At 36.0% G+C, this 27,577-nt stretch overlaps 1 protein-coding gene across 3 annotated transcripts in view; it reads left to right on the top strand.

The window, feature by feature from the left end:
* Positions 1–27,577, top strand: part of LOC129887651 (uncharacterized) — a 43,257-nt gene that overhangs the window by 1,758 nt on the left and 13,922 nt on the right. Inside the window, exons 5-10 of one of the 3 annotated variants that reach the window (XM_055963639.1) lie at positions 90–142; positions 2,615–2,687; positions 3,149–3,210; positions 6,987–7,055; positions 12,306–12,411; positions 20,874–20,935. In XM_055963639.1, coding sequence (XP_055819614.1) covers positions 90–142; positions 2,615–2,687; positions 3,149–3,210; positions 6,987–7,055; positions 12,306–12,411; positions 20,874–20,935 — 425 coding nt within the window. Of the gene's footprint in view, positions 1–89; positions 143–2,614; positions 2,688–3,148; positions 3,211–6,986; positions 7,056–12,305; positions 12,412–20,870; positions 20,936–27,577 lie in introns of all 3 variants that reach the window. The other 2 variants (XM_055963178.1, XM_055964375.1) reach the window with 2 other exon arrangements.

Raw genomic sequence — 27,577 nt, 5'->3', positions numbered from 1 at the left:
TTTTTAAAAAAGTTATGCAATTATGCTTATGTGTGTCCATTTATTCTCTTTGACCCACATCTTCAACAAATTTTGGCAATGGTTTTTAGGTACAACTTTGGATGGAGTCATGGAAAAGAAAAGCTCGAATCCGGAAAGCTAGGTAGGAGTTTGCCTACTCAAATTCGATTATTTTGTTGTTTCATTCAGCAAATAGTTTAGCATCATATGCACACTATATTACTCAAACTAACATTTCTAATGAAGATGAACTCATCATTTAGTCAAAGACTATAAGGGGTCGTTTGGTAGAGTGTATAAGAATAATGCTGAATAGGGTGTATCAGTAATGCTTGCATTAGTAACACTGAGATTAGTTATGCAGGCATTATTTCTTATACATTGTTTGATATCATGCATTAGAAATAACAAGTCTTGCATAATTTCTATAAAATAATATTTGTATACAAAATACCCTCCACACTCTTTAGCTTTGGGAAATGGGAAATGTCTTGATAGGGATGTGAGGGGTAATTTTATCATTAATCAATCTAATGCATGTGTTGAAACCCTTTGTATTACTAATACATGGAAATCCATGGTATTAGTAATAACCACCTCAATACACAATAGAGTGAGCATTAGTTATATATAGGCTAAAAAAGTGTACCAAATAAGGTATTAGTAATACACAAAACTAATGCATGCATTATTTTTTCTACTACACTTTACCAAACGACCCCTAAAACTAGAAAAGCGCCAAGTATAGGTTGGTGTTTTAAGGGCAAAATGCAATTCAAACATGCTCTAGTAAAGAAAGGGGCCAATGAAAAATATAAATAATTTTATATGAAGAAAACAAAATTACATAAATAGAAATACAATCATATGGACCAAGAAAGAAAAAGATGAAATTAAGTGAAATATATGGAGTATTACCAAGCCAATCATTCAGATCATTTTGAAATTGTTATTAGTACAATGTTAAGCTTCTATTTGGATTAGCTTAGCTTGTACTAGATCTAATTTTATATTCTTAATTACTGACATGCTAATGTTAATTGCCCATGTTGCTTTTACCAACGTTATTTATTTTTCAATGCTGCCCTTAAAACATAGAAGTCATGGTAATTGAGGCATACATCTTTGATGTTTGAACTAGAGTACTACCTAAGCAAGGAGAAGCGTCCAATCTGCACTACATCTAGCGTCTGGACTTAAGTGTGCCTCAAGTGGTCCTTTAACGACATTGGAACTTATAAAGATTCACAAAATTCAGCAGTTTAAATGATAATATCAACTAAATTCATAATGGGAATGATTGCCAAAACTGATATCTAAAGCTTCTTGTAGATTTCCTCCTCTCCATGATGTTATAATATAACCCTCTGGTTCTATGTTCCCCTTGACTAGGTCTCATTAATCATTCAAAAGGACATCTGAAAAGCCTTCACCTCCAATGGGCTTTTGGAGACAGATACTAGCTTTGCGAAATCCGGGCAAAATGGATTGCTAAGTTGTTGTATGGTCAAACTACAAGTACCCATGTCACTGAACAATTTCCCCTGTTAACAATGAGTTCATCCAACAAGTGACAAGTAACTTATCATACTAAAAAGAGACTAGAGGTGCAGGAAGTCAATTAGAGAATTTGGTATGAAAATGCTTAACCAATGATCACAAACTGTTGTTCCAACACAGTGGACGTGCCTGAAATTCTGGTATCATTCTACCAGGTCACCACTACATGAGCAGTTTGATTGAAATTTGTCAAAAAATGTGAGAACAGTGCAATTTTGGCATTTTATTCCCTTTATTTTCGGAGTTCTCTTTGTTCTCATGTAAGTTGTAACCTTTGATGTCTTTGGTGTTCAAAGTAAAATGGAGCATTCTCTGCATATTTGTTTGAACACAAAGTTCAGAAACTCATAAATTCGTCTTACTTATTCAAGTTGACATATGAGTGTAATTGTGAATTGTGGGGTAAGATTAAAAGAACATGGGATTAACAATTCAATTGTTACAAAAAGGTCGAATAAAATATTGCTGCTTAATAGTTGCATTTAGGGTGCAACAGATTTGCTGTGATGCATCTAGAAAAAGTTACTAACCCTCATTGATTACAAAGAGATTGCTTTACAAAGTAAAATAGAGCATTCTCTGCATATTTGTTTGAACACAAAATTGCCATATGACTATAATTGTTGATTTTGGGTTTAGATTATAAGAACATGGTATTAACAATTCAATTTTGCATGTTGGAAAAAATAGTTTGAATAAATTATTCCTGCACAATGGTTGCATTATGGTGCGGCAGATTTGCTGTGATGCATCTAGAAAAGTTACCCACCCTCGTTGATTAAAATGACATTTCTTCATCTTCACTATTCTCACAATGCCTAGTCCAAACCCATGAACACCCATCATGGTTTGAAAGGGACCTACTATTGAACTAGAGAAGTGACAATAACTAATAAGCTATTTGTCTACCATAACATTGATATCTCTTTATTGTATATTACATGTGCAAATATCTTGGTTTCACTTATTTAACTTTTCCTCAAACATGCAAATTGTTGTCGTTTAAATATATCATTTTGACGGATTTAAATGTGTCATGGTTTTGCTTGTGCAGATTTGCTGAAAGGATCTTTCTATGCAAATCCAATATTAGATGTACCTACGACAGAGCAATCCCTCATTGAACGGTAAGTTTTTCACTGCTTCATTCGTAAAGAACTGAGTGAATATAGTGTAGAATTGAGAGGTAAAGTGAAGTCTAAGTCACACTACTTAGGAAAGGAAAGATGGGTTTTAGTTACTACTCTCTCCGTTTCACTTTATTTGTCATAGTTTGACTTCGCGTAAAGTTTAATGAAAAAATAAAGACTTTTGTAACTTGTGGTCTTAAATATGCCATAACATTTGTGTGGCTATAAAACTTTTGAAACTCGTAATCTTTATACATGTCATAGCATTTGTATGGCTATAAAAGCTTCTCATCAAGAAAATATAGGAGTACACCATTCTTTTTGGAATAGACTAATAAGGAAATAGTGCCAAATAAAGTGGAATGGAGAGACTACTTCTTATGCAGTTGCTTTTGAATTGAGATGAACTGCATATGCATGCTTAACTTTCATGCAGCTAAATTTTAGTTGTGTTGAAGGTATCCATCATATTGTGGGTCAAATACATGGCCTCATAAGGCTCTGCCAGAACTTGAAACAGGTACATACTAACACAATTTTGTCTTATTTTTTCTTAGTTGGTGGGTTAAAGTTTGTTCATAACCTCTGATCAATACCAAGTAGATGTTTTGTCCTATAATGCCCTGTTATTAACAAGAAATCTGATTACAGGGGATTCTTGTGAATTCTACAACTTATCTTTATTTTATTTAGAGGGAATGAATTTTTTTTTGTACAAGTGGAGAAATGGATTCTATGTAAACTGTTATTATTATGTAACATTTGGCAAGTAATTTTGTCCTTTTAGGAAGGGCAATTATCTGGGATATCATGAAAAGATAAGTCATCATTCAATTTCTTATGGTTGAATACATATGTAGCCGCTAATACTTGTTTGGATTTTTCACTTAGACATTTGAACTAAGGGTTGTACCTATTTAGTACTTGAACCCAAGCCAAAGTATGTCTAATAGACATACTTCGTTGATGTGGAACAATGTTTGTAACATTAAGCGTGCATATTTTTTTTTAACTTCTTCCCCTTCTCTCTCCTGCCACCACTTGCACCTCCACCTCCCCTTCTCCTCTCTTGCCCTGCCACTATTGTCACTGCCATCCTCCATTAATGGCACCACACCTTTCCATTCTCCTATCCCCTCTCTCCACGCCGCCACTGTCACCACCATCCCCACCACCAGTATAACTAACAGAATCTTCAAGATTCACGTGCTAATACATTAACTTATCACTTGCTAAGGCAACCACTTATCATATCATGATGAAAAAAACTTATCATCTTATATTAGTTGTCAACCTTACAACAACAACATATCTAGTGTAATCCCACTAGTGGGGTCTGGGGAGGATAGTGTGTATGCAATCTTATCTCTACCTTGTGAAAGCAGAGAGACTGTTTCTGATAGACCTTTGACTCAAGTAAAGCATATCAATATCAAAATCAGTAGGAAAGGAAATACAATAGATACAATAGTGAGATTAATGTAGAAAAGATATATGTTCTAGCCTTGGTTGATAAAGTTACTAAGTACATATTGTTGGTAGTAGGTGACAAGTATCCCATGGAATTAGTTGAGGTGCGCGCAAGTTGGCTCGAACATCACAATTATTAAAAACATGATGAAGAAAAGATATAAGTAGCAACAACAAATAGTACAATAACTAAAGCAAACAGAAACGTGTAATAATAAAATTGAAGCATCAGATAGTAGGAATGTACTAAAAATACTACCGATAAGGGAAAGTAGACAACGTCGACTAGCTACTAACCTTCTACCATAATTTTTTACCTCTATATCATCCTATCTAAGGTCTTGTCTTCGGTATACTGCATGTGTGCTATGTCTAGTCTAATCTCCTCTCCCCAATATTTCTTTGGCCTACCTCTACCTCTCTTAAGACCCACCATAGCCAATCTCTCACACCTCTTCACTTCCTTCGCCGGACATTGATGCATCTCCTCTTAATATTAGTTGTCAACTTTATCTAGATAATATTAGTTAACATTATCTAGATAATAGTAGTTGTCCTTATCATGTAGTAAGTTTTAGTCCCACATTGGTAGGTAACTTTTTACTCTTAGATTTTGTAAGCCTATAAAAAGACTTCTGGTTGTTGGTTAGAGTTATGCAATTATTAGTAATGTAAACATTAATTATGCATGGTGTAGTTATGCAAGGTTTAGTTATGGAGGAATAAGTAATGCGGGGATTATTTATGCAGAGATTACGATGCATGAATTACTACTTTGGATGTTTGGCTTGTTGTATTAGAAATTGATATACATTATATCATTTTTAAAATAAAATATTTATTTACAATGCATTATAAATGTTTGATCTTCAAAAATGAGGCAAGTTACGGTATATAGTTGGCACATGAAAGCACTAAAGTCAAATCCATAAACTTAAGTATGGCGTGATAGAGGGTAAATTTGTCATTTTAATTGTTTTATCCATGTATTACTAATTCATGTATTAAATATTTGATCTTCTATCCAACATCAAATAATACATAAATTAACTCATAACTAGGGGTGTCAAAATGAGCCCAACTATAAATGAGCCCAACTATAAATAACCCGTCCAACCCGCCTAGAATTTTATGGGTTGGGCTCAAGATACTTTGAATTGGCTCAATCTCAACCCATTCAAGCCTTAATCCATTTTAAAAGAATTTTCAGTTGAGGCCATTTTAATCTCCAATTTTAACATGTTTTAAGACTCTTTATTTTCATTGGTGTAATGTATGTTCCCACGTTGAAGGTATGAATTACTATATATTTATATCTTCTAGGATTTATGTATCTATTTGTAACTTATATTTTTTATTTTCTTGAGTTGAAATTCAAATTGTGATTATAAAAGGTAAATAACAATATGTTAAAATTATTGAGAATAAGCGGGTCGAATTGGGCAGGTCACTACCCAACTTGATTTTTAGCCCATTTGAGCCCAAAGTAAATTTGGACGGGTCATGACTCAACCCGATTTCTATTTCAACCCATTTTAATATCTCCAATTTCAACCCAACCTCCCCATTTGACACCCCTACTCATAACTTATACATGTTTTACTTGTGTGGAATTGTAAAATGATAACCAAACATCATACTCGGAATGCTGAATTTTGTACAAAACAGTTAGTGCTACCAAACATGGTATTAGCTATGCTAGTTGTAATACATGCACAACACTTTTCCTAGACAACAACCAAGCAACACCTTAATGTACATATCTTGAATTTGAGTAAATCTTTTATATAAAACTTTGAGCTCTTGTTTGCTTCTTTTAAGATAGTGTGTTTCCTCTTATGTATCATTAGAATTAGACAACCAAGGTGGACTCTGTTTTGTTCATCATGTCATAGTAGGGTTCTTAATCTCGCCAATATTGCCACACCCCTGACTTTACGACATTAGCTTTGTGATAGAGCCTCTTGCTCGGGTGTTTTAGACCTCATTTGTTTTCATTAAGATTAAGACATCTAAATTTGAATACACATTTAAATATTAAGATGTGCATTAAGATTTAGAGGTTTGAAAATATGAATATTAAGATGTTGCATTAAGATCTGAATACTAGATAGTTAAGACTATTTTCTCAACATCTGAATATATAAAATTTGTCTTTATTTAAAAAATAATAATATAAATTTCTAATAAAATACTAAATAGATCTACTATTATATCAACAAAATATTTTAAAATTTACATATGGCAATTGGTGATGGTGATGACTAATGATGGTGATTGTGCGTGTCGATTTGAGATGATGTTGACTAATGATGGTGGTTGTGGATAATATGTTATGGTATAGTGGTTTGCAGTAGTGATCAATTATGGTTGTTGTTGGTGGTGGCTGATAAAAAAAGTCTTCAGTAAGGGACGTCGTTATCTCAGGATTCTTTCGGTTATCTCAGAATATGATCCTTTTCTTTTGGTCATCTCTGGATCTAACCCTTCTATTTCATTTTTTTGTTTGGGAATTTGGGAATTTCAAAAGAGTGGATGAGAAGAAGAAGAAGAAGAATACATAAACGTTGTCTTTAAAAAACAACTTATATACTCGTATAACCTGATGCTAGATATCAAATATGAAAAAGTACATTACAAATTCATATCATGTTGCCGCCTGCCTTATTCTCTGTGCCTCTGCAATATTCTTGTTCTATGATGCATCAGAAACATTTAAATATACCAATTTTAGCAAGAATTTTGGTAGTTGGAAATGGTAAAATATTTTTTTGTTCAGGATATTACCACTGCTGAGTTCTTCAACATTTATGTTTTGCTTCACAGCCTTTAAAACTCTAGGAAAGCTGATACTGGATGTGGGATTGCTCTTGGCGTATCACTGTGATCGCTATGGTGCGTATTTTGTCTTTGGACCATCTATTTTATTTCCACTGGTTCTGAATATTGACTTGTTACTGAACCATGTTTTGATTCTAAAATAGAACCAAGTATTGGTTGTCCTTTGTTTATGTGTGGACAACACTCTTAACATAATTGAGATGATGTTTGATGACTGTGTACTGGCATTTTCACCATCTTAAACAGTGAAGATAGAGATAGTACTTTTAATTTCCTAGTTGTAATTGGACGGAGTAGTAATATGACATTCTGGTTTGTAATTCATTCATTTTACGGACAACTAGTATAGTACTCGCATGATGCGCAGAAATTTTAAAAAAATTATCTGTGCAAAAAATTATATTTGAGGACACTCAATAAACTTTTCAATTATAACCATGCCACAAAATTTTCGCTTAGGTCTAAAATAATTACCAGCAATTAAATTTCCTCTTCTTAAAAAAGTCTTTTAATGCATGATAGGAAGACATGCATTTTTATCCTTTTGCTAACATGTAGCTAAGTTCCTTTCGAATAAGTCAAACAATTACCAGTTATGACTCCATTGTTTTTTTCATTTATCCACACATATTTTAGCACACTTGATCATCATTTGGTACTAAAATTTTCGAACTGTAGAAAAAAAGAGACTTAACCATTCAGCTTACTTTAAACACTGCAGAATGTATAATCTTAGAAAATTATCAATATTAGAAATAATCTAAATTAACCACAACTCAAAAGATTAATTTTTCATTTGAAAATGCCACCAAAAATAGATCTGTAGCTCAATGATAAAAATTGAAGAAAAGATACTATGAACTTCCAATATAATTATAACAAATCACACATATATTCTTTATAAACAATATATAATCCACGTGGTGATGACTTTGTAACCCTTATATAATCCACAAAAGATCAAAGCAACCGATTGATTCTAAACAATTCAAAGCTACTTCAAAACTAATTTTTTATGGAATCACCAAATGAAAAGGAGGAGCAAAGCCTACCATTACTACCACAAATCAAGTTGATGCATGTTACTTTTGTTGTAGAAATATAGTAATGGAGTGTTGTATTAAAATGAGACAGAAAAACTGATAAATACATTTCCTTGTCTATAACATGTTGAAATAATCCTTCTGTAGAAAGGGAAAAAGGAAAAAGCTATCAAGTCTATAGGGAGTTTGTTTCCATTGAAATTTTACAAAAAGAGCTGTTCTTCACTATAGTTTAACAAATGTATAAATATATAGACAATACCTATTTGAGGAAGAGGGTGGAAAAGAGAAGCGCTCTAATCGTAGTTGTTAATTTGTCTCTGCGTACTTCAAGGACTTCTACATTTGCATCCATTTACTTGATTGTCAAAGCCCATGAATACAAAAAGTTAATATATAAGGAGTAACCTGTAAAATGGGTAGACTGAAAGTAGTAACCGGTGATCACAAACATGGAGGAATAACGATACTCCTATTATTACGTAAAATGAGAAAATAATGGATAAATTTGAAGGTAAGAAAGAGGGAAAAAGCTAGAAAGCACCAAGGAAATAAACTTACCGTGAAATCTGGGTTTGTGTTATTTCATTTATGATGATACTCATAAATTGCTAGGTCTCCATTATCAAAATGGAAGAAGAATCTGTTTGGCTTTGTTAATAAGAAAGAATTTTTTATCACTTCATGAATTTAAAAATCGTAAGTTTCTGCAATTGGGAGCAATTTCCCGGGAAGTTATGGGCAGTTTACAACATGGGTGGTTATTGCCAAAATGTTTGGAGATTTTCAGAAGGCTTCTGCCGCTATATGCACGGTTGTTTCCAGAAGTTTTTATTACAATTCAAAAGTTATCAATTTAAAATTCAAAATTTTATTAGTTAGAAAGGTAGTTTGTTTTGTATTAATAACGCCACTTGGCTTTTTGTGGTTATGCCACTTGGCTTAAAGACATGGGTTTTTCCTCTCCTTTTTTAAGATATAAAGATAAAGATAAAGACTAGTATACGTACTTGCGCGATGCACGGTCGACATTTGTTTGAGCACATTAATTGAATCAAAATATTGCTTTTCTATGCAATGTATAACAAATAAAATTATGAAATCATAGATGGTAAAAACTTACCTCCGTCGGTGTTTCATCAAACTAATAGATAAGATAGTAACACTTGATTAATGCAACCCGAAAATGTTTACAACTAAAAGAGAAATGCAGGACATAGAATTGGGTAGACCATGTTAGTAAGAAAGTATAAACATTTTGATTATTGTTGAAGATCAATAATAATTTATGTTACCTGATAGGTGATTCTTCTGCCTCATCTACATTTTGATTAATCAGTGAAGAGTTTCCTTCAGCAAGTCCATCAACAATGAGATGGACAGTGAGTGTGTAACCTTAATACAATCTTCCAATTTCATCCTACAAAATAAATGACCATACCTCCAATTCTCTTTTTAGCTTCCAATGTTATGTAGTCGGTAATCTATTAGGCCAAATCTGTTTCACATCTTCAGGATTCCACTTCCCCATATTTGTTTCCCGTATGCAATAATGTTAGTATTCCAACTCATGAAAAGGGATTTGATAAGCTCTCTGAAAATTAATAGAACACTGCAGTTCACATTTTTATTTGCATCTCACTGGTGTCCGTTATTGCCTGCCCTTTCCCTTCGGTACACTTCCCCAAAATTCATATTGAACATCAGCCTTTTCAACTCCCACATCTCTTCCATTTTGTGTGTGTCGGTGTTTTAGGTGTTGATTGTGTTGTCTTTGTCTGCATATTCCTTTCATCTATAATGATTTCTTTATCCTGTTCTTCTATAAATATGAGATTGTGCTTATCTCCTTATGCGGCAAGAGCGGCACCTGACCAGAAATCAGAGCCAATAGTTTGCAGGAACATCTTGATCATTCGCTTCTTTATTTGCTGAGCATTGAAATTACCGTGAAAGTCTTATCTCTATCTGCAGCCTGTTCATTATTGAAATATAGAGCTTATTAAACCAAAAAACATAAATGGACATGCTCATGTCATATTCCTGGACCAGATCATTATGCATTGCTCTCTAAGAAAACACAACAACGACGTATTTACGTTTTATAACAGTAGAAAATTCTTTTGGTTGAATGGCTAGAATGATATAAAAAGTTCTGGGAATGTTACAACTGCTAAACAGAACTGCACAACCGAAACATAATTAATTATGCTGACATTAACATTTTGATTACTATGTAATGTCAACATTAATATTTTATCTCAAAGACAGATCTCTCTATATATAGCCAAGACCAAATAAAACTGAAAACCTTCAGTATACATGATTTTTTTTTGAAAAAATCACAATGTACTCATGAATTATAACAATAAGAGAAGTATGATCAAATTACAACACACGTACAGAGCCATAATGAGAAAAGACAAATAATTAATCTCTAACACTTGGCGAAATCAAATCGTATCTGATTGAAGTTCCAAAAGCATGAAATTGATAGTGAGTCATGTGAAAACATTGTATTACTAAAATAAGAATCACCCAAGTTGGTTAATTGGGTTTGTAGGTTTATGAGGCTGCTTGGCAAACCCAAGATGATGTTAGTTGAACAAAAGCAACAATATACATAAATATTCAGATGTCAGCAACAATATTGAAACAACTTATTCAATTACCCATGTTCTCATCGTCAACATGAACATCTATGTAAGATAGGCGGATAGTCAAATATCAGGTGCAAAGATGCTATGTTCCACGAAAGATGAATAGGCTTATATGTAGGCTTATAAAATTTTAAATGGAAGTACATCACCCTGACCCGTATGTTGGAATTTCAAATTATTATTTTCCTCAGCTAGAAATAAGCATTACCTCTTGAAGATGTTCAACAGCGCCTTATTCATAAAATTTTAAAAACACATGTGAAACCATACCCTGTTGAATGTCCAAAGAGAAGCAAATTCTTTTTTCTAATTAGTAACATTACACAACAATGTGCAATGGAAGAAATCTTGTTTTAACATTACACAAAGCATTGTTAAATGGAAGAAGTTATTACCGAAATAATTAGTTTACTGCTATGAAGAGAAGCAAGATCGTGTTTAGAGGATTGGTCTGCAACATCCACCAATCAATTGTGATGAACAAATTAAATGAAATCTTGACAAGTTTAAATCACCTAAGACCATTATATAAATTACAGACCTTCTGCAGCTTTCTGAATTTCACCTCATCTGGGTATTCAATTGCATTCCTACAAACAGTTACATAGCCAACTTAAATCCAAAGCTCATTAATGATAAACAATTCAAAATTTAAGTGGCAAATTCAAGTTCAAGATACCTTCTAATTTCAATATAGGTTGCACTACTCTAGAGGCTTCCAAGGGATTGACTTGAGATCTCAACACATCTATTGCTTTCTATAGTCGACTGCAAATGATGGCAACAGGATCTTGAATTTACTCTACACACTACTTGTATCAGAACAACCAACATCAACAATTATTGGACCTTCCATTGTAAAACCATAATCCAGTGTAATCTGTGTTGTGAAATTCAATGGAGAAGGATTGTGTATTGATAAGAAACATAAGCTGGGTGGAAGACGTGATGTATTACGCATTTCAGAAGTTAGGTTTTTGACTCCCAAAAATAAAAGACACGGTTCTTTGCCATTTTTCTACCGGCCTCTATCATGACAAAAGTAGTTAGCTTTGTCCTAATTCTTTTTAGCAATGCAAAGTGGCCAATTGTGAGGCTGCCACTTGGCTTAATATGGAGGATTCTTTCCCTCTTTTTTATAATATGTAAATTTGATTATTTTTTTCTTTATTGATGTCAAAACCAGTTTCTTCACTTTTCTGTCTGGCTTCTTACTGGTTCATGTGCTGTGCTGGCTTCTTTAAACAAAGTAATGGTAAAAGCTGTTTGGTTTCCTTGACATGCTGTAAATGTGTCCATAGTATTTATTTCACTTTGATTCCTCCTGCAACAGATATGAGGAACAGTTTTCTTAAGTTGCTCATTGGAACCTTTACAAAATCATTATGGTTGTAATTGAGCTTTATTAACAGAACTGCAATGGTCACCCTGATGGTCTATATTTTGATATGTTTCTACCGTCAAACCATTCTTCATTTTTAAAAAGAAACTGCTTTTGCTTCCTTATTTTTGTTGTGTTTTCTTTTTGTATGAACATTATTTTAGCTTGAGGTAATGAGTTCCAATCACATCAGTTTAGTCGCTCAATGCAAATAATGCAGCATCCAGAGAGATGGTGATGCTTGAGGGTGAAGGCCTTGAACAAACACTTGTTCATTCTAGATGTCATAAAGGTCGTCTGCTTTACTATTTTCCAGCTCAGCATAGGTAATGGTCTTTCCCTCTCTTTTTCTTCTGTAGGTACCTTTCATCAGTATCAGTATGGTGAGTGAAAATTCCCGTAGCATGGAGTCTTTTGGGAAAAATAAGAGAATGAAGGAATTCAGTGAAAAACTTTACTTGAATATTTCCTCAAGTCATTCTAATACTCCCCCTCAAGCGGATGCATATCAATCATGTGAGAAACAATGGAGCCCTATTTATACACACTACATTACAATCCATTTCCACGTTGGATACTATATACAAGTCCTATTCCTATTCTAGCACTCCTCAAACTGGTGCATACAAGTCATACGACCGAGCTAAAAACGGTTTATTTTCATAAACACTTTTATTATAATAGCTTTTTAGAAAAGTGCTTTTGAGAAAAAGCAATTTGTGTTTGGCTAATTCATTTGAAAAGTGCTTTTTATAAGCAAATTGTGTTTGACTAATCTTTTTTAAAAGTACTTTTGAGAGTCAAATTACGAAAAAGGACAGTTATAAATGCACTTTTAATATTAATTTTTTTTATAAAGAGAAATTATTTTAAATATCTATTTAAAAAATTTAATTTAATTTTTAAATTTTTATTTAATTAAAAGTACATATTATAAATTTTCAATCAATATTATACTTAAATAAATCAAAGCAAATAGTAAATATTGTTGTTATAATATTAATATGATGATTTAAATATAACTAGTTTCTTGATATGTGCGTTGTAAGTGTATACCAAATTATATATATGATATATTTAAGACCAATCAACATCGAGTCAAAATGTTCTTCACAATACAAAGAATTATTGAAAAATAATTTGTGAAAATCCAATTGCGTCAAAATGTTCCTTCACAATACAAAGAATAATTGAAAAATAATTGGTGAAAGTCCCTCACAAAGGTCCCCTGCTGAAAAATGTGATGCACAATCAAATTTAGTCATGAACAAACACAAGTGTACCTTAAATTTCGCTAAACTTCAAACCACTTAATAGTTGCAAATCACACTTTATTTTTTTAAGAAGAAGAAGAAGAGTAGAAAACTTAGAAAATTCGTAGTTTAAAAATGAGAGGGAACCACTCTATTTATAAACAACAAAGGGTAGTATGAATAGACGTTTATTGTGCCTTATCAGAAAAGTCACAACCCTTTAGAAAAGTCACGACCCTTCAAAAAAACCACAACTGATTGAAAAAGTTACAACCCTTCGGATACGTCACAACTGATCGAAAAAGCCACAATCCTACGAAAAAATCACAACTCGTCGAAAAAGTCACAACCCTTTGAAAAAGTCACAACCCTTTAATGTGAAAAGGTGTCTGCTTTTAACACAATATAATTAAATAAATAAATATAAATTCAAAATATGGAAGATATACTAAATTGGGTGTTTTTAGTTGGGCGTATTATAATAAATTAACATTCAAGTTAGGGGGTATTTTAAGTTGAGGGTATTATAGTAATTTAACAATCAAGTTAGGAAGTTCATGTTTTTAAGGTAGTATAGATTAAAAACATCAAGTCAAAAAATAAAAAAATCATTTCACAAATTAAAACATAAAATAAAATAAAGAATTTATTGTGTAAAAATGAAAACAAAATTCTCAATGGAAACCTATGAGATGTGCTAATTAATTAAGAAGAGATATATTATTATATACGTATAAATGATAGGGGTATTTTTTGTTCTTGAAAAAAATAATTTTTCTGTTTCCTACATTTTTTAGGAAGCGAAATCTTTTAGCTTCTTCCCAACCACGTAAAAATTGTTTTATACTTCTATTTAAAAGTAGTTTTACTTATTGGCCAAACACCTTGATTTTTTAAAAAAGTGCTTTTGATCTCCCAACCGCTAGGCCAAACATGCTCTTAGTCCGCGTAAAATACTGGATTTGATGCGATATTAAGGACTGCTTGGTTAACACACAAGTTCCATCTGATTGATTTCTCCAAATTTTAGTTCTCTAATCAACTGTTTAATCCAAACTAGCTCACAGGTTGCTACAACTGTTGCTTGATATTTTGCGCCCATATTAGATTGATCAACCACACTCTATTTCTTATGTTTATAGGACACCAAATTACCTCTTACTAAAACACAATTTCCGGGTGTAGATCATCTATCAGAAGGTCATCTTGTCAATCAACGTCTATTTATCCAATAATTGCTCATGGCGTCGATCTTTGATCTTCATAGAGTATTCCTTTACATGGAGCTTACTTTATTTATTGCAGTTGTGAACAACCTTTTTTCGATGACTTTTATTGGGAGAATCCATAAACTGACTTACAACACTCGTAGGAAAAGAAATATCAAGTCTGGTCACTATGAGATAACTCAACTTACCAACCAACCACCTATATCTTCAAGGATCACTAAGGGCCTGTTTGGAAAGTCACCCTAGTAATTGGATTTGGTATAATTGAATGTAATTACACTGTCTAGCATGTTTGGTTGACCATGTAATTACTTGGTTAGCAAGTAATTGAATGTAATTGGCAGGGGATAATTACACTCTACAATTCTCAGGGGAAGGCTGTGAATTGGTGTAATTACAAGCTGATTCCTTTTTAATTTCTTCCTTTTATTTTTTATTAATATTTTTTTAATTCTTGTTATTTTTATTATTCTAATATTTTCTAAAAATATATTTTTTTAATTTAAATTTCATTTCCTTTCTTTCTCAACCTTTACTTCATGTGATTCAATGCAATTTTCCGTATTACTTTTTTATTTATTTTATGTTTATTATTTTCATTAGCATAATTTTGTTAGTATTCGAATTTTTAAATTAAAGAAGAAGTCATTGTTTAATAAAGTTTCAGATTTACCTTTTTAAAAAAAATCATATATATGTACGTTATGTTGAAATTTGACATAGGAGTAGTATTGTGTTTAAAATTTTATTTTGAATTTAGAACTTAGGTTATATTTTCAATTTCATTTATTTTATAGTATTGACATGATATTTCACATTACAAGCCATTTATTTTTAGTTAGACTTGATAGATCATCTTTTTGTCAAATGTTTTAATAATTTTATGACATTATATTTATATTATTAATGTTTTTGTCAAACATGCATTTCATGATGTTCAAAGAAATCTTGTATTTTTAGTTTCTATGATTAATTAATTAAAATATACTAATTTTTAAAAATATAAATCAATTATTTTTTATAATATTAGTAAGAACGTATTTTTATTAATTAATATATTTTCAAAAGACAATATATATCTTAAATATTTAATTTAATATCATTTATAAAGACCCTTATTTGTCTTATATAAATTTTAAGTTTAGATAATCAACTTTTATTTTTAAACTTTGATATAACTTTGTAATTACACTTATGCAATCAAACAGTATAATTGTAATTACACTTTAATTACATTGTGGCAAATAAATAGGTCATCGTAATTACTAGATTGTGTAATTGCGAGGCTGGTAATTACTATCGTAGTAATTACACCAATTTCAATTATCAGGTAGCTTTCCAAACAGACCCTAAATGTCTCCCCCTGTCTTGGCAGGCAGTAAGCACTCGGATTCATGGGAGTGTCAATGGGTTAACATAATTCTTATTTCCTTAAGAAGTCTAAGGCATGCTAGTTCCATCTCAGAGGGGATCATTTGTTTTCATTAATATTTAGATTTTTGAATCGAAATGCACATCTGAATGATTAAGATGTCTCTAGATCTAAACACTTAATGATTAAGAATGTTTGTTTTTCAACATTTGAATGAGTTTATTAAAAACATTAATAACAATAAATCATTATTTGATAAAAAAAATGAAGCGCTTGCTAGTAATGGTGGAGATAGTCTATAGTGATGGTGGTGATGTTAATAATTATTGTTAGTGGCTAGTAATGATGGTGGTGGTAGTTGTGACGGTGTTGTGGTGACTGTCATAATGGTGGCGATTGGTAGTGGTGGTGGTGGTGGTGACTGAAGAATGTGTGGTGGTTGATGATGTAGTTGTGGTAGTTGTGACGGTGTTGTGGTGACTGTCATAATGGTGGCGATTGGTAGTGGTGTTGGTGGTGGTGACTGAAGAATGTGTGGTGGTTGATGATGTAGTTGTGGTAGTTGGTGGTGGTGTTAGTTATGATGATGGGGTGGTTGGTAGTAGAGATTGACCACAGTAGTGGTAATAGCGGATAGTAGTGGTGGAGGTGGCAACAGTGGTGGTAGTGATCGAAGAATGTATGGTGGTAGTTGGTAGCGGTGGTAGTTGTGATGATAGAGTTCGCTGGTAGTAGAAATTGGCGGTAGTGAGTAGTGGTGGAGGTGACGGCGGCTATAGAGATTGTGGTGGTGGTGGCATTGGATATAATTATAATGACGTAGGAGGTAAGTGTGGTAACAACTTACAATAGTGGTTAGCAACAATGGTGGTTGTGAGGACATAGGTGGTTGGTCATAGACGGCAGTAATAGGGGTTGACAATGGTGGCAGTGGTGGTGGCGGTGGGAATGGATAGTTATAATGATGGAGGATTTAAGTGTGGTAGCAACTTACAATAATAGTTAGCAACAATGGTGGTTGTGATGACCTAGGTGGTTTGTGATAGACGGCGGTAATAGTGTTCGACAATGGTGATGGTGGTGATGGTGATGGTGATGGTAGAGGTGGTTAGTGGTGGTTAGTGGTGGTGGCTGGTGATTGTGGATAGAGTGATGGTGAATATTATCCACAAAAGAATACATTTTAATGATATTAAGACTCTGTTCTAGATCTTAATGATAAAGACCTATTCCGACCAATTTAGTGCTTAAATCTTAATGAAAACAAACGCACCTAATGGTCTAATGTTTGAACCATTCAGATTCAGACCTCCATTAAGACCTCCATTAAGTGCAAATAAATGAGGCCTAAGGCAGGGGATCCTTTCACACCTTTCCTGTTTATACTAACAATGGAAGTAATGAGTAACATGTTAAACACAACAAAACAAAAGAGAGGGGATGGATAAAGGGGTTCCAGGTTGGTGAGGAAGACAACATGGAAATAACTCATCTCCGCAGATGACACCCTCGTGTTTTGTGAAGCAAAGGATGAGCAGATCTTGATGCTGAGAGTTATTTCATTTTCTTTGAAGCAGTCTCTGATCTCCACATTAATTGGGGAAAGAGCTTCATCTATCCCATTAATAAAGTGACACAACTGGAGTATCTGGCAGAGAGGTTGGGTGGCAGAATAGGTGAACTTCCAACCATATGCCTTGATATGCCTTTGGGTGCAAAAAGCAAATATTTCCTATGAAAAGGTAGTTAAGACAAGAAGAAATTCCATCTTGTTAAATTGGTGGAGCTGACAGTGTGCAAGAAAGAAGGTATGGGCATCAGAAATCTAAAGAAGCAGAATCGGAGTATGATGATGAAGTGGTTATGGAAGTTTGCAGTTGGGGACAACATGTTATGGAAGGATGTCATCACAGCCAAATATGGAATGGAAGATGAATGGATGCCAAACATAACAATTCCATATGGATGCACACTGTGGAGAGCAATCAGGTACCTATTGCCACTAATGCAATCCAGATCCAGGGTCAAGGTTGGCATTGGACTAAGGCTCTCATTTGGAATGATAAATGGATTGGCAACACCCCTCTGAAACAGTCATACCCTGTACTTCACTCTTTATGCCAACAACAACAAGCTACAGTTGCTGCAAATGGACTGGACAAGCATGGAACCTACAGCTCAAAAGACACTTAAATGTGGGAGATGGAGAGTAGCCTCTTTTCACTGTATAATGGCAGATTTTAACAACTTAACATAGGAAGGGGACAGATTGGTGTGGCAGAAGGACAACACATGCATTTTTCAGTCAGTTCAACATATATGGATCTGAATACATCAGAGGCTAAGGAGAAGGATTGGCCATGGAAGATGATTGGGAAAACAAAGATTCCTTATAAAGTGAACTGCTTTACCTGGCTCCTAGCGAAAGAAGCAGTGTTGACTCAGAAGAATTTGAACAAGAGGGGATCTCATTTGTGCTCTAGGTGCTTTATTTGCGGGAAACAAAATGAGACAATCAACCATCTCTTTTTACACTGTATATGGACTGATCAGTTGTGGAGAATGTTCGTATGTTTGAGGAGGAATAATGGGTAAAGCCAAGGAACATAACAAGATTACTCAACTGTTGGAACATGGTTGGTAATGCTGCCTAGAAGGAAGAGAGATGGAAGATTGTCTCTGAATGCATCTGGTGGACAATGTGGAAGGAAAGGAACAAAAGATGTTTTGAAGACAATCAGAGCAACCTACAGGAGTTTTAGATGAACTGCCTAGCTTTATATTATTTTTGGTGTAAACAGAAACTAATAGCTCAAACAGAAGATATTTTTGATGTTTTAGATTATTTATAGGAGTTGTTGATAGATGCAAAAATGTATGTTGTAATACTTTTGAAGGGGGACTACATTTTTTGATGCAGTATACCTGTGGATATATAGACTTATGTTACCATTCTCAAAGAAAATGTTGAGAATGAAGCTTTAAGATCTCGAGTGTCCTTCGTGATCACATATATTGCACATTTATTTGGGGAAATCTCGTGACATGGAGCAGAAAAAAGGAAAAATATTGTAACATGGAGCTGTGCAGAAGTAGAATACAGATCCATGGATTACGGAATCCTGAGATGATTTGGCTTAAGACAATCGAGGGCTTAAAGATCTATTACTCTATTGATGAAGTTATACTTCGACAACAAAGATTCCACACCAATCACTCACAGTCTAGTTCAACATGATAGAAGAGAACATGTTGAGGTGGATAAACATTTTGTCAAGGAGAAAATTGGAAAAGGAAGTGTCTGCTTGCAATTTATACCAACGGATCAAGAAACACATCTTTTACTAAGTGGTTGTTTAAACTGATATTTGAGAGTTTTGTAAGCAATTTAGGCTTGTCAGATATCTACGTGTCAACTTGACTGAGAGTATTGATTTGTATCCCGTCATGAAAATGTATTAACTAGGATATGATAACTTAGGAAGTTTCAGATACTTATAGATCAGATTAGAATCCCTTAATTCTTGTATTACTAGAAAACAAGGGATTAGTTTCCTTTTTCAATTGATTTATTCTCCTATAAAATATGTACTCTTTGGATGAATAACATGTGTGGATTTTTTCTCTCTTCTACATTGCATACTGTTCAGATGAATAAAACATACTCTCCTCCGATACCAAAATTTACAACCTTATTATTTCTAATATCTAAAATTGGTACTGATTCTGTTATGTAATGGTCTATATCTAGTTGAACATACGTCTACAACACTCCTAAGCAACCTAAGAACAAATATATATCAAGATACACGGGAAATAATCAAGTTAAGCCGTCCCATACAGCCCTGTCTGATGGTGAACACCCTAACATTCTTGTTTCCAGTTGTTGCTTTCATTTACTTCGATGTTAGAGGGCAATATAAATGACATTGTAAAGTTGATCTTGACAAGACGAAGTGTGTTTCATTTCAAATTTCAATATATATTGGATTTTGTGTATGTGATACTGCTATTAGATGCAAGTAAAATTTTATTGTGCATTCTGAAGAAATAATAGACGCTTCTGTAATGCTACCAGTAAAGGGGCACTAAGCTTTGAGTTTTCTTAGATTTAGAAGACATATTCACGGATTAAAATAGACTGTTATCATCTATGTTTTTGGGTATCCGATATGGGTGCAGATCTAGATGTCGGATTCTTCATCACATAAATTTTAGTATTCAGATCTATGGATCCCAGTGCGGATACGGGTGTTGAGATACAACCAATAAGTGTAATTACGACATATATAGTATATATTTCGATTAATTAAAGTTAATGAACTAAAAGTAATAAAATTTATTATTTATTAACACCTAATATTTTATGCACATGAAATCTCGCAAAATAGCAAAGCATTGTCATACTTTATATCTGACATATAAACCCGAAAATCAAACCAAATATCCAATCAATCTATACTTTTCGATCATAGATATAGTCAACACACCTAAGGTAAGTTGACCAAATCTAGTGTGGATCCCACACCCACATCCACATCCATGTCGTGTCAACACAGGCGTGGCAGGGATTTTGAGGAGTTTGAACCACATAGGTGATAATCACAGCAGTGACTTTCTGTAGATACAAGTGCACATCTAGTTACAAACTGACAGTTCCCGGGAAGTAGGAGCCCAAGGCTGTCATTCACATTATATTTTTGTCTTCTGTCTTCAATGCTGCTTGAGTAGTCTACTGGAGTTAGTTTATTCGTACAATAATATTTTATGGCCTTCTGTTGGCACACATTGTTTTCCTTAACTATATTGTTTCTTGAAAAGGTTGAAAATAAGTTAACTCCAATAATGTAAATGCAATAATCAAGGGATGATACATTGATTTTAGAATGTTTGTGGCCTTCAGCTAACAAATTGCTCATTTTTTGTTGCAGCAGCCCCGCCCATGCTTCCATGTCATCATGGTGTGGATGGCATACAGATCACGGATCCCTTACGGGTACTTAATTTTCTGAAGTCCACTATTAGTAATTTTCTTGAATTGTAGGTACATGTAGCAAGATGGTATTACAACTGCATTTCAACTTAATCAGGAAGCTGAACAAAGTAAAACTTATTTAATGTTTATAACTTGGTAAATGATTTATGGTCACCACTTCAAATACCATCTAATCACATTGTATTCCTCAAGGAACTCTGACTGCAAATTTTATCTGCTAGTTATTAGTACTAGCCAACCTATCGTTAACTCTATTGGGACAGAGTTAACGTTAGGTTGGTGGTTTGGAGACAAACGCTGGAGTCCAAAGGGTTTAGATTGAGCAGGACCAAAACAGAATACTTGGAGTGCAAATTTAGTGTTGCGATGGAGGAAGAGGGCATGAAAGTGAGGCTTGCTACTCAACCTATCCCAAGACAGAAAGCTTTAAATATCTTGGATCCATCATCCAGAATAGTGGGGACATCGATGATGATGTCACGCACCGCATCGAGGTAGCGTGGATGAAATGGAGGCTTGCCTCTAGAGTCCTGTGTGATAAGAAAGTACCACCTAAGCTTAAAGGCAAGTCCTACAAAATGATGGTTAGACTAGCCTTGTTATATGGAGTGAAGTGCTGGCCAGTAAAAAACTCTCATGTTCAGAAGATGCATGTGGCGGAGATGAGGATGCTGAGATGAATGTGTGGACACACTAGGAGTAATAAGATCAGGAATGAGGTTATTCGGGAGTTGGTGGGAGTGGCATATGTGGCAGACAAGATGAGAGAAGCGAGACTAAGATGGTTTGGACATGTGCAGAGGAGGGGTGTCGATGCTCTAGTTAGGAGGTGCGAGCGGTTGGTTTTGGAGATTATGCGGAGGGGTAGGTGTAGGTCGAAAAAGTATTGGAGAGAGGTGATTAGACGAGATATGACGCTACTCCATATCACCGAGGACATGACCTTAAGATAGAAAGGAGTGGAGGTAGCGGATTATGGTAGAAAGTTAGTAGGGATAGAATGGTGTCTGGCCGTGTGCCGATTTAGGGTGGTCATAGGTTTAGGCGTGCCTTTATAGTTGTGTTGTTATTGCCTTTGAGTATCACATTATCACATTACTTTGCTATAATTATTGTTCTTGTTATAGTTTTTGTCCTGTAAAATTTGCATTATTTTTTGTGTTTTGTCCCATTATGCTATATATATGGACTGTGACTTTTGAGCCGAGGGTCTTTCAGAAACAGTCTCTCTATCTCCATGAGGTAGTAGTAAGGTCTGCATATATCCTACCCTCCCCAGACCCCACTTGTGGGATTTCACTGGGTATGTTGTTGTTGTTTTGACAATCAAACAATTAACTGGTCATTAGTGTTGAAAGTTAAGCCTATAACTATTTAAATAAGTTAGTGTTAAGCTGCTTCAGCTCCGAAACATTGGCCGAGAGAATTATGAATAGTGATTGGTATCGTTCATTCCGTATTGTCTGATTTTGTTGAGTATTTGTCTGTTTGATTCTGTGTTTTTGGGTATATGAGTAATTACCAATCAGTGATCTTGAAAACAGTAAAAGACAGGTGTATAGTGATGATAAATCCTCCTTTTCCGGTATGTATGTTGTCATTTAGTATGTTAGTGGGGTCAATGGAGGGGATTTATGTGGATAATAATGGAAGATAAGTCCATGGTAATAGGTGTCTGCTATTTCTAGATCTAGCTCCATCTTCCTACAAGAAAATGTTAATTTAAAAATATATTGTTTCTTTGCCGTTGTCACACCTTGAGTCTACATCCTAGGTGTAGCCGGCACTCAGAAACCATTGTTGTGTCCCAAACAAACCCTTGGCTTGGTTAACTACTCAGCGAAAGACATTAACTCACAATAAGCAATAACTCATATGGGCACCTGTAAATAATATAAGTAATTCTAACTCAAGAAATAATCTTAAATATTCAAATATGTAATGAATGAATAGTTTAAAACATAACTCTGAAGATAATCTCAATGAACTCAAACTCTGTCTGTGACTAGTCTATGAAGCCTCTAAACTGACTCTGAATGGGTACCGGACAGGCCCACAGCTACCTCAAAATACTAGTAATATAAAGACTGAAATAATGACTCAAGAGTTCCTCCAAATGCAAGGAAATCTCACCAAAAGCTAAATAGAAGCTGATCTTTAACGATGTGCCTGTTGAGGATCTCTATCATCTGTGTCTTCATCATAAAACGATGCAGCGCCGAATGGCGTCAGGACATGGAATATATAGTATGTAAAATAGCTGAAAAGAAACTGACGCAAGAATACTTAAATCAATTCAATGAATGCTGAAAATACTCAACTCAATAACGCATGCAATATATAAATAAGATAATCAACAACAACAACAACAACGAACCCAGTGTGATCCCACCATGTGGGGTCTGGGGAGGGTAGAGTGTACGCAGACCTAACCCCCCCCTTAAAAGGTAGGGCGGCTGTTTCCGAAAGACCCTCGGCTTAAGAGAGAAGAAACAAGGGAGGAGAAACAAGGAAAAACAAGACATAGGTCAGTAAAGCCAGGCATATAACAGACAATATAAAGATATGAATAATGAGAGCGATAAAGCGATAAAGTCAGGGTAGGAAAGATCGGGGATAGAGGAGCATTAACTACTATAGATAAAATAGGATACCCAAAGTAGACTGGGCCAACTAATATAAGCAGTAATCCCATGCAAAATCATATGTTAAGACAGATGAGCGCGACTACGACAACTATGGAGAACCGATCGGCCACCTAGCCCACTATCTTAGTCCGAGTCCTCCATAGCCTCCTATCTAAGGTCATGTCCTCGGAGAGCTGCAACTGTGCCATATCATGTCTAATGACCTCTTCCCAATATTTCTTCGGCCTCCCTTTGCCCCTCCTGAAACCGTCCATAGCCAACCTCTCGCACCTCCGCACTGGAGCATCTGTGTCTCTCCTCTTCACATGCCCAAACCATCTCAGTCTCGCTTCCCGCATCTTGTCCTCCACCGATGCCACTCCCACCTTGTCTCGGATATCTTCATTCCTAATTCTATCCATCCTAGTGTGCCCACACATCCACCGCAGCATTCGCATTTCCGCGACTCTCATCTTCTGGACATGAAGTTTCTTGATTGGCCAACACTCCACCCCGTACAATAGGGTCGGTCTAACCACCACTTTGTAGAACTTGCCTTTGAGTTTTGGTGGCACTTTCTTGTCACACAGCACTCCGGAGGCGAGCCTCTATTTCATCCACCCTGCACTGATGCGGTGTGAAACATCGTCGTCGATATCCCCATCTTCCTGTATAATAGACCCAAGGTATTTGAAGCTTTTCTTTTGAATGGCCTGGGTACTTAGCCTCACTTCCCCGTCAGCCTCACGCGGCAGGCCACTGAAACTGCACTCCAAGTATTCTGTCTTGGTCCTACTCAATTTAAATCCTTTAGACTCCAACGTCTGTCTCCAGCCCTCCAGCTTGTCGTTAACTCCGTTGTGAGTCTCGTCAATCAGGACTATGTCATCCGCGAACAACATACACCAAGGCACCTCACCTTGTATTTGTCTAGTCAATTGATCCATCACCAGGGCGAATAGAAACGGGCTAAGAGTCGATCCCTGGTGCAACCCCATCGTAACAGGAAAGTGCTCCGAGTCCCCCCTACCGTCCTTACCCTGGTCTTAGCTCCATCATACATGTCTTTAATCGCTCTAATGTATGCCACAGGTAAACATTTCGCCTCCAAGCATCTCCATAGGACCTCCCTTGGAACTTTGTCATAGGCCTTTTCTAGGTCAATAAATATCATGTGTAAGTCCCTTTTCCGCTCCCTATACTGCTCTACCAATCTCCTTAAGATATGAATGGCTTCTGTAGTCGAGCGCCCCGGCATAAATCCAAACTGGTTCTCTGAAATAGACACACTACTCCTCACTCTCATTTCTATCACCCTTTCCCACACTTTCATAGTGTGACTTAGCAGCTTGATACCTCTATAGTTGTTGCAGCTTTGAATGTCTCCCTTGTTCTTGTACACGGGAATGATTGTACTCCACCTCCATTCTTCCGGCATCTTCGATGTCCTGAAAATGACATTAAACAGCGCAGTCAGCCACTCCAATCCTACCCTACCTGCATTCTTCCAAAATTCCCCAGGGATCTCGTCAGGTCCGGTCGCTTTTCCCCTGCTTATCCTACGAACAGCTCCCTTAACCTCCTCAACCTTTATTCTCCTACAATACCCAAAGTCGCGATGCCTATCCAAGTGCTCCAAGTCTCCCAACACAAAGTCTCTGTCCCCTTCTTCGTTCAAGAGTTCGTGAAAGTATGACTGCCATCTCTGTCTAATGCGGGATTCCTGTACCAGTACTTGACCATTCTCGTCCTTGATGTACTTCACTTGATCCAAGTCGCGTGACTTCCTCTCTCTCGCCTTGGCAAGCTTAAATAGCTTCTTATCCCCGCCTTTTTCCTCTAGTTCTGCATAAAGGCGTTCAAAGGTTGCCGTTTTGGCCGTCGAAACTGCCATCTTCGCCTCCTTATTCGCTAACTTATACTTTTTCCTGTTCGTTCGCTTCTCTTCATCATCCTTGCTATATACCAACTTTGCATATGCCTGCTTCTTTGCTTCTACCTTTTCCTGGACTTCTCTATTCCACCACCAATCCCCTCGGTGCCCGCCATGGCGGCCTCGTGAGACCCCCAGCACCTCTCTAGCTGTTTCCCTAATGCAGCTGGCCGTCCTATCCCACATACTGCTCGCCTTCCCCCTACTATCCCACGCCCCCATAGCCATCAGCTTCTCCCCCATCTCTAGGGCACTAGACGGAGTCAAACGACCCCACCTAATCCTCGGTCGGTCATCCACGACCCTCTTCTTCTTCTTCCTTCTTATCTCCAAGTCCATGACCAATAGTTTATGTTGGGTCGTAAGGTACTCACTTGGTATGACCTTGCAGTCCTTACAGAGGCTTTTATCCTCTTTTCTAAAGAGCCAGAAGTCTATTTGCGTCGCCGCCCTCGAGCTACGAAAGGTTACCAATTGTTCCTCCTTCTTTGGGAAACTCGAGTTGGCCACCCTTAAACCAAAAGCCTTTGCGAAATCCAAGAGTGAGGCTCCTCCACTATTCCTGCACCCGAAGCCAAATCCTCCATGCACCTCGTCATAGCCCGTCGAAACAGACCCAATGTGCCCATTGAAATCTCCTCCTATGAATAGCTTCTCAGTAGGCGGTATACTGACCACCACTTCGTCCAAGTCCTCCCAAAAGCGCCTTTTTGACTCCTCGTCCAACCCCACTTGCGGCGCATAGGCACTAATAATGTTCAGGGTGATCCCTTCAACGACTAACTTAATCGTCATCATCCTATCATTTGTCCTCTTAACCTCTACCACCTGATCTCTAAGCTCGCTATCTACTAATATCCCTACTCCATTCTTAAACCTCGACTTGCCCGAGAACCAAAGTTTGAACCCATCCACCTCCTTAGCTTTAGGTCCTACCCATTTAGTCTCTTGGACGCAAGCTATATTAATCTTCCTCTTCTTAAGAATCTTAACTAACTCTATGGACTTTCCCGATAAGGTCCCAATATTCCAAGACCCTACTCTCAATCTAGAAGCTCCCTCCGCCCCCTTAGCCCTCCCAACCCTGGCCCTTGATCCCAACCGAGGACATGACCCTATTCTACCATCGCACACTAAAGCCAGAAAAGCAGAAATATGCTACTGAAAGGTTATTCTCAGATAAACGGACGATCAATAGTATAGCACAAGTTAGCAATTGTTTAAGAACAGTGAGACAGGTCCTTAATTTGGCACTGCAATAAATATTTATAGGCTAAAATATCGGAAATGGACTATTGGAGGTACCAACTCCAAGTTAGTAAAACCTGATCACTGTCGAAACATTGTTCACTGCCGGAAAGTACTGTTCACCCGCCGGAGCACTGTTCACTCGCCGGAAAACAGGATACAAATATATGGTCAGCCTCGGAATGCAGAGGCGACCACCCTGGGAGAAAAAACGGAGCCGAAAAATGGCCGGAAACTGCCACACGCGCCGGAGCGTGTAGCGCGTGGCGTCGCAGATCTGGGGCTGCTGGCGGCGCGTGACGGCGCGTGGCTGAGCAGATCTCAGAGGAGCTACCTGGTGTTTGCTCGCCTGAGTGTTCCGCTCCTCGTGGTGTTGTTGGTTTTGGCAGCAGACGCATAAAAATTGAGGAGAGGGAGAGAGAGAGAGAGAGAGAGAGACAGGAAGGAGACAGGACACACTTGCAGTAAGATAATGCTTTACAAAATGTAAATAAATAAGAGATAAGTGTCAAAAACGCACCTAAATTATCCCCTTTTTTGAGTTTCATACCTAAACTTTTGAAAGTGTGAGTTTCATACCTAAACTATCACTTATTAATTTGAGAAACATACCTCAGTGATATGTGTAATACACTCTATCTACTCTCTCTATTTTTTGAAAAAATCTTGCCACATTGATAAAATATTCTACATTGACAAAAATTAAATGAAATATTAATATTAGTTAAAAGTTAAAACTAAAGTATTTCTATCCCAAAAAAGAAATTATTTTTTAAAAAAGTTAAAATTATTTTTCTCCCTCACTCCACCCTCCCCCCCCTCCAGCAATCCCCC

The sequence above is a fragment of the Solanum dulcamara genome, chromosome 1 (assembly GCF_947179165.1).
Source record: "Solanum dulcamara chromosome 1, daSolDulc1.2, whole genome shotgun sequence".
Lineage (NCBI taxonomy): Eukaryota > Viridiplantae > Streptophyta > Magnoliopsida > Solanales > Solanaceae > Solanum > Solanum dulcamara.
Note: the sequence above shows the minus strand (reverse complement) of the source record. Positions and strands in the feature narration are given on the sequence as shown.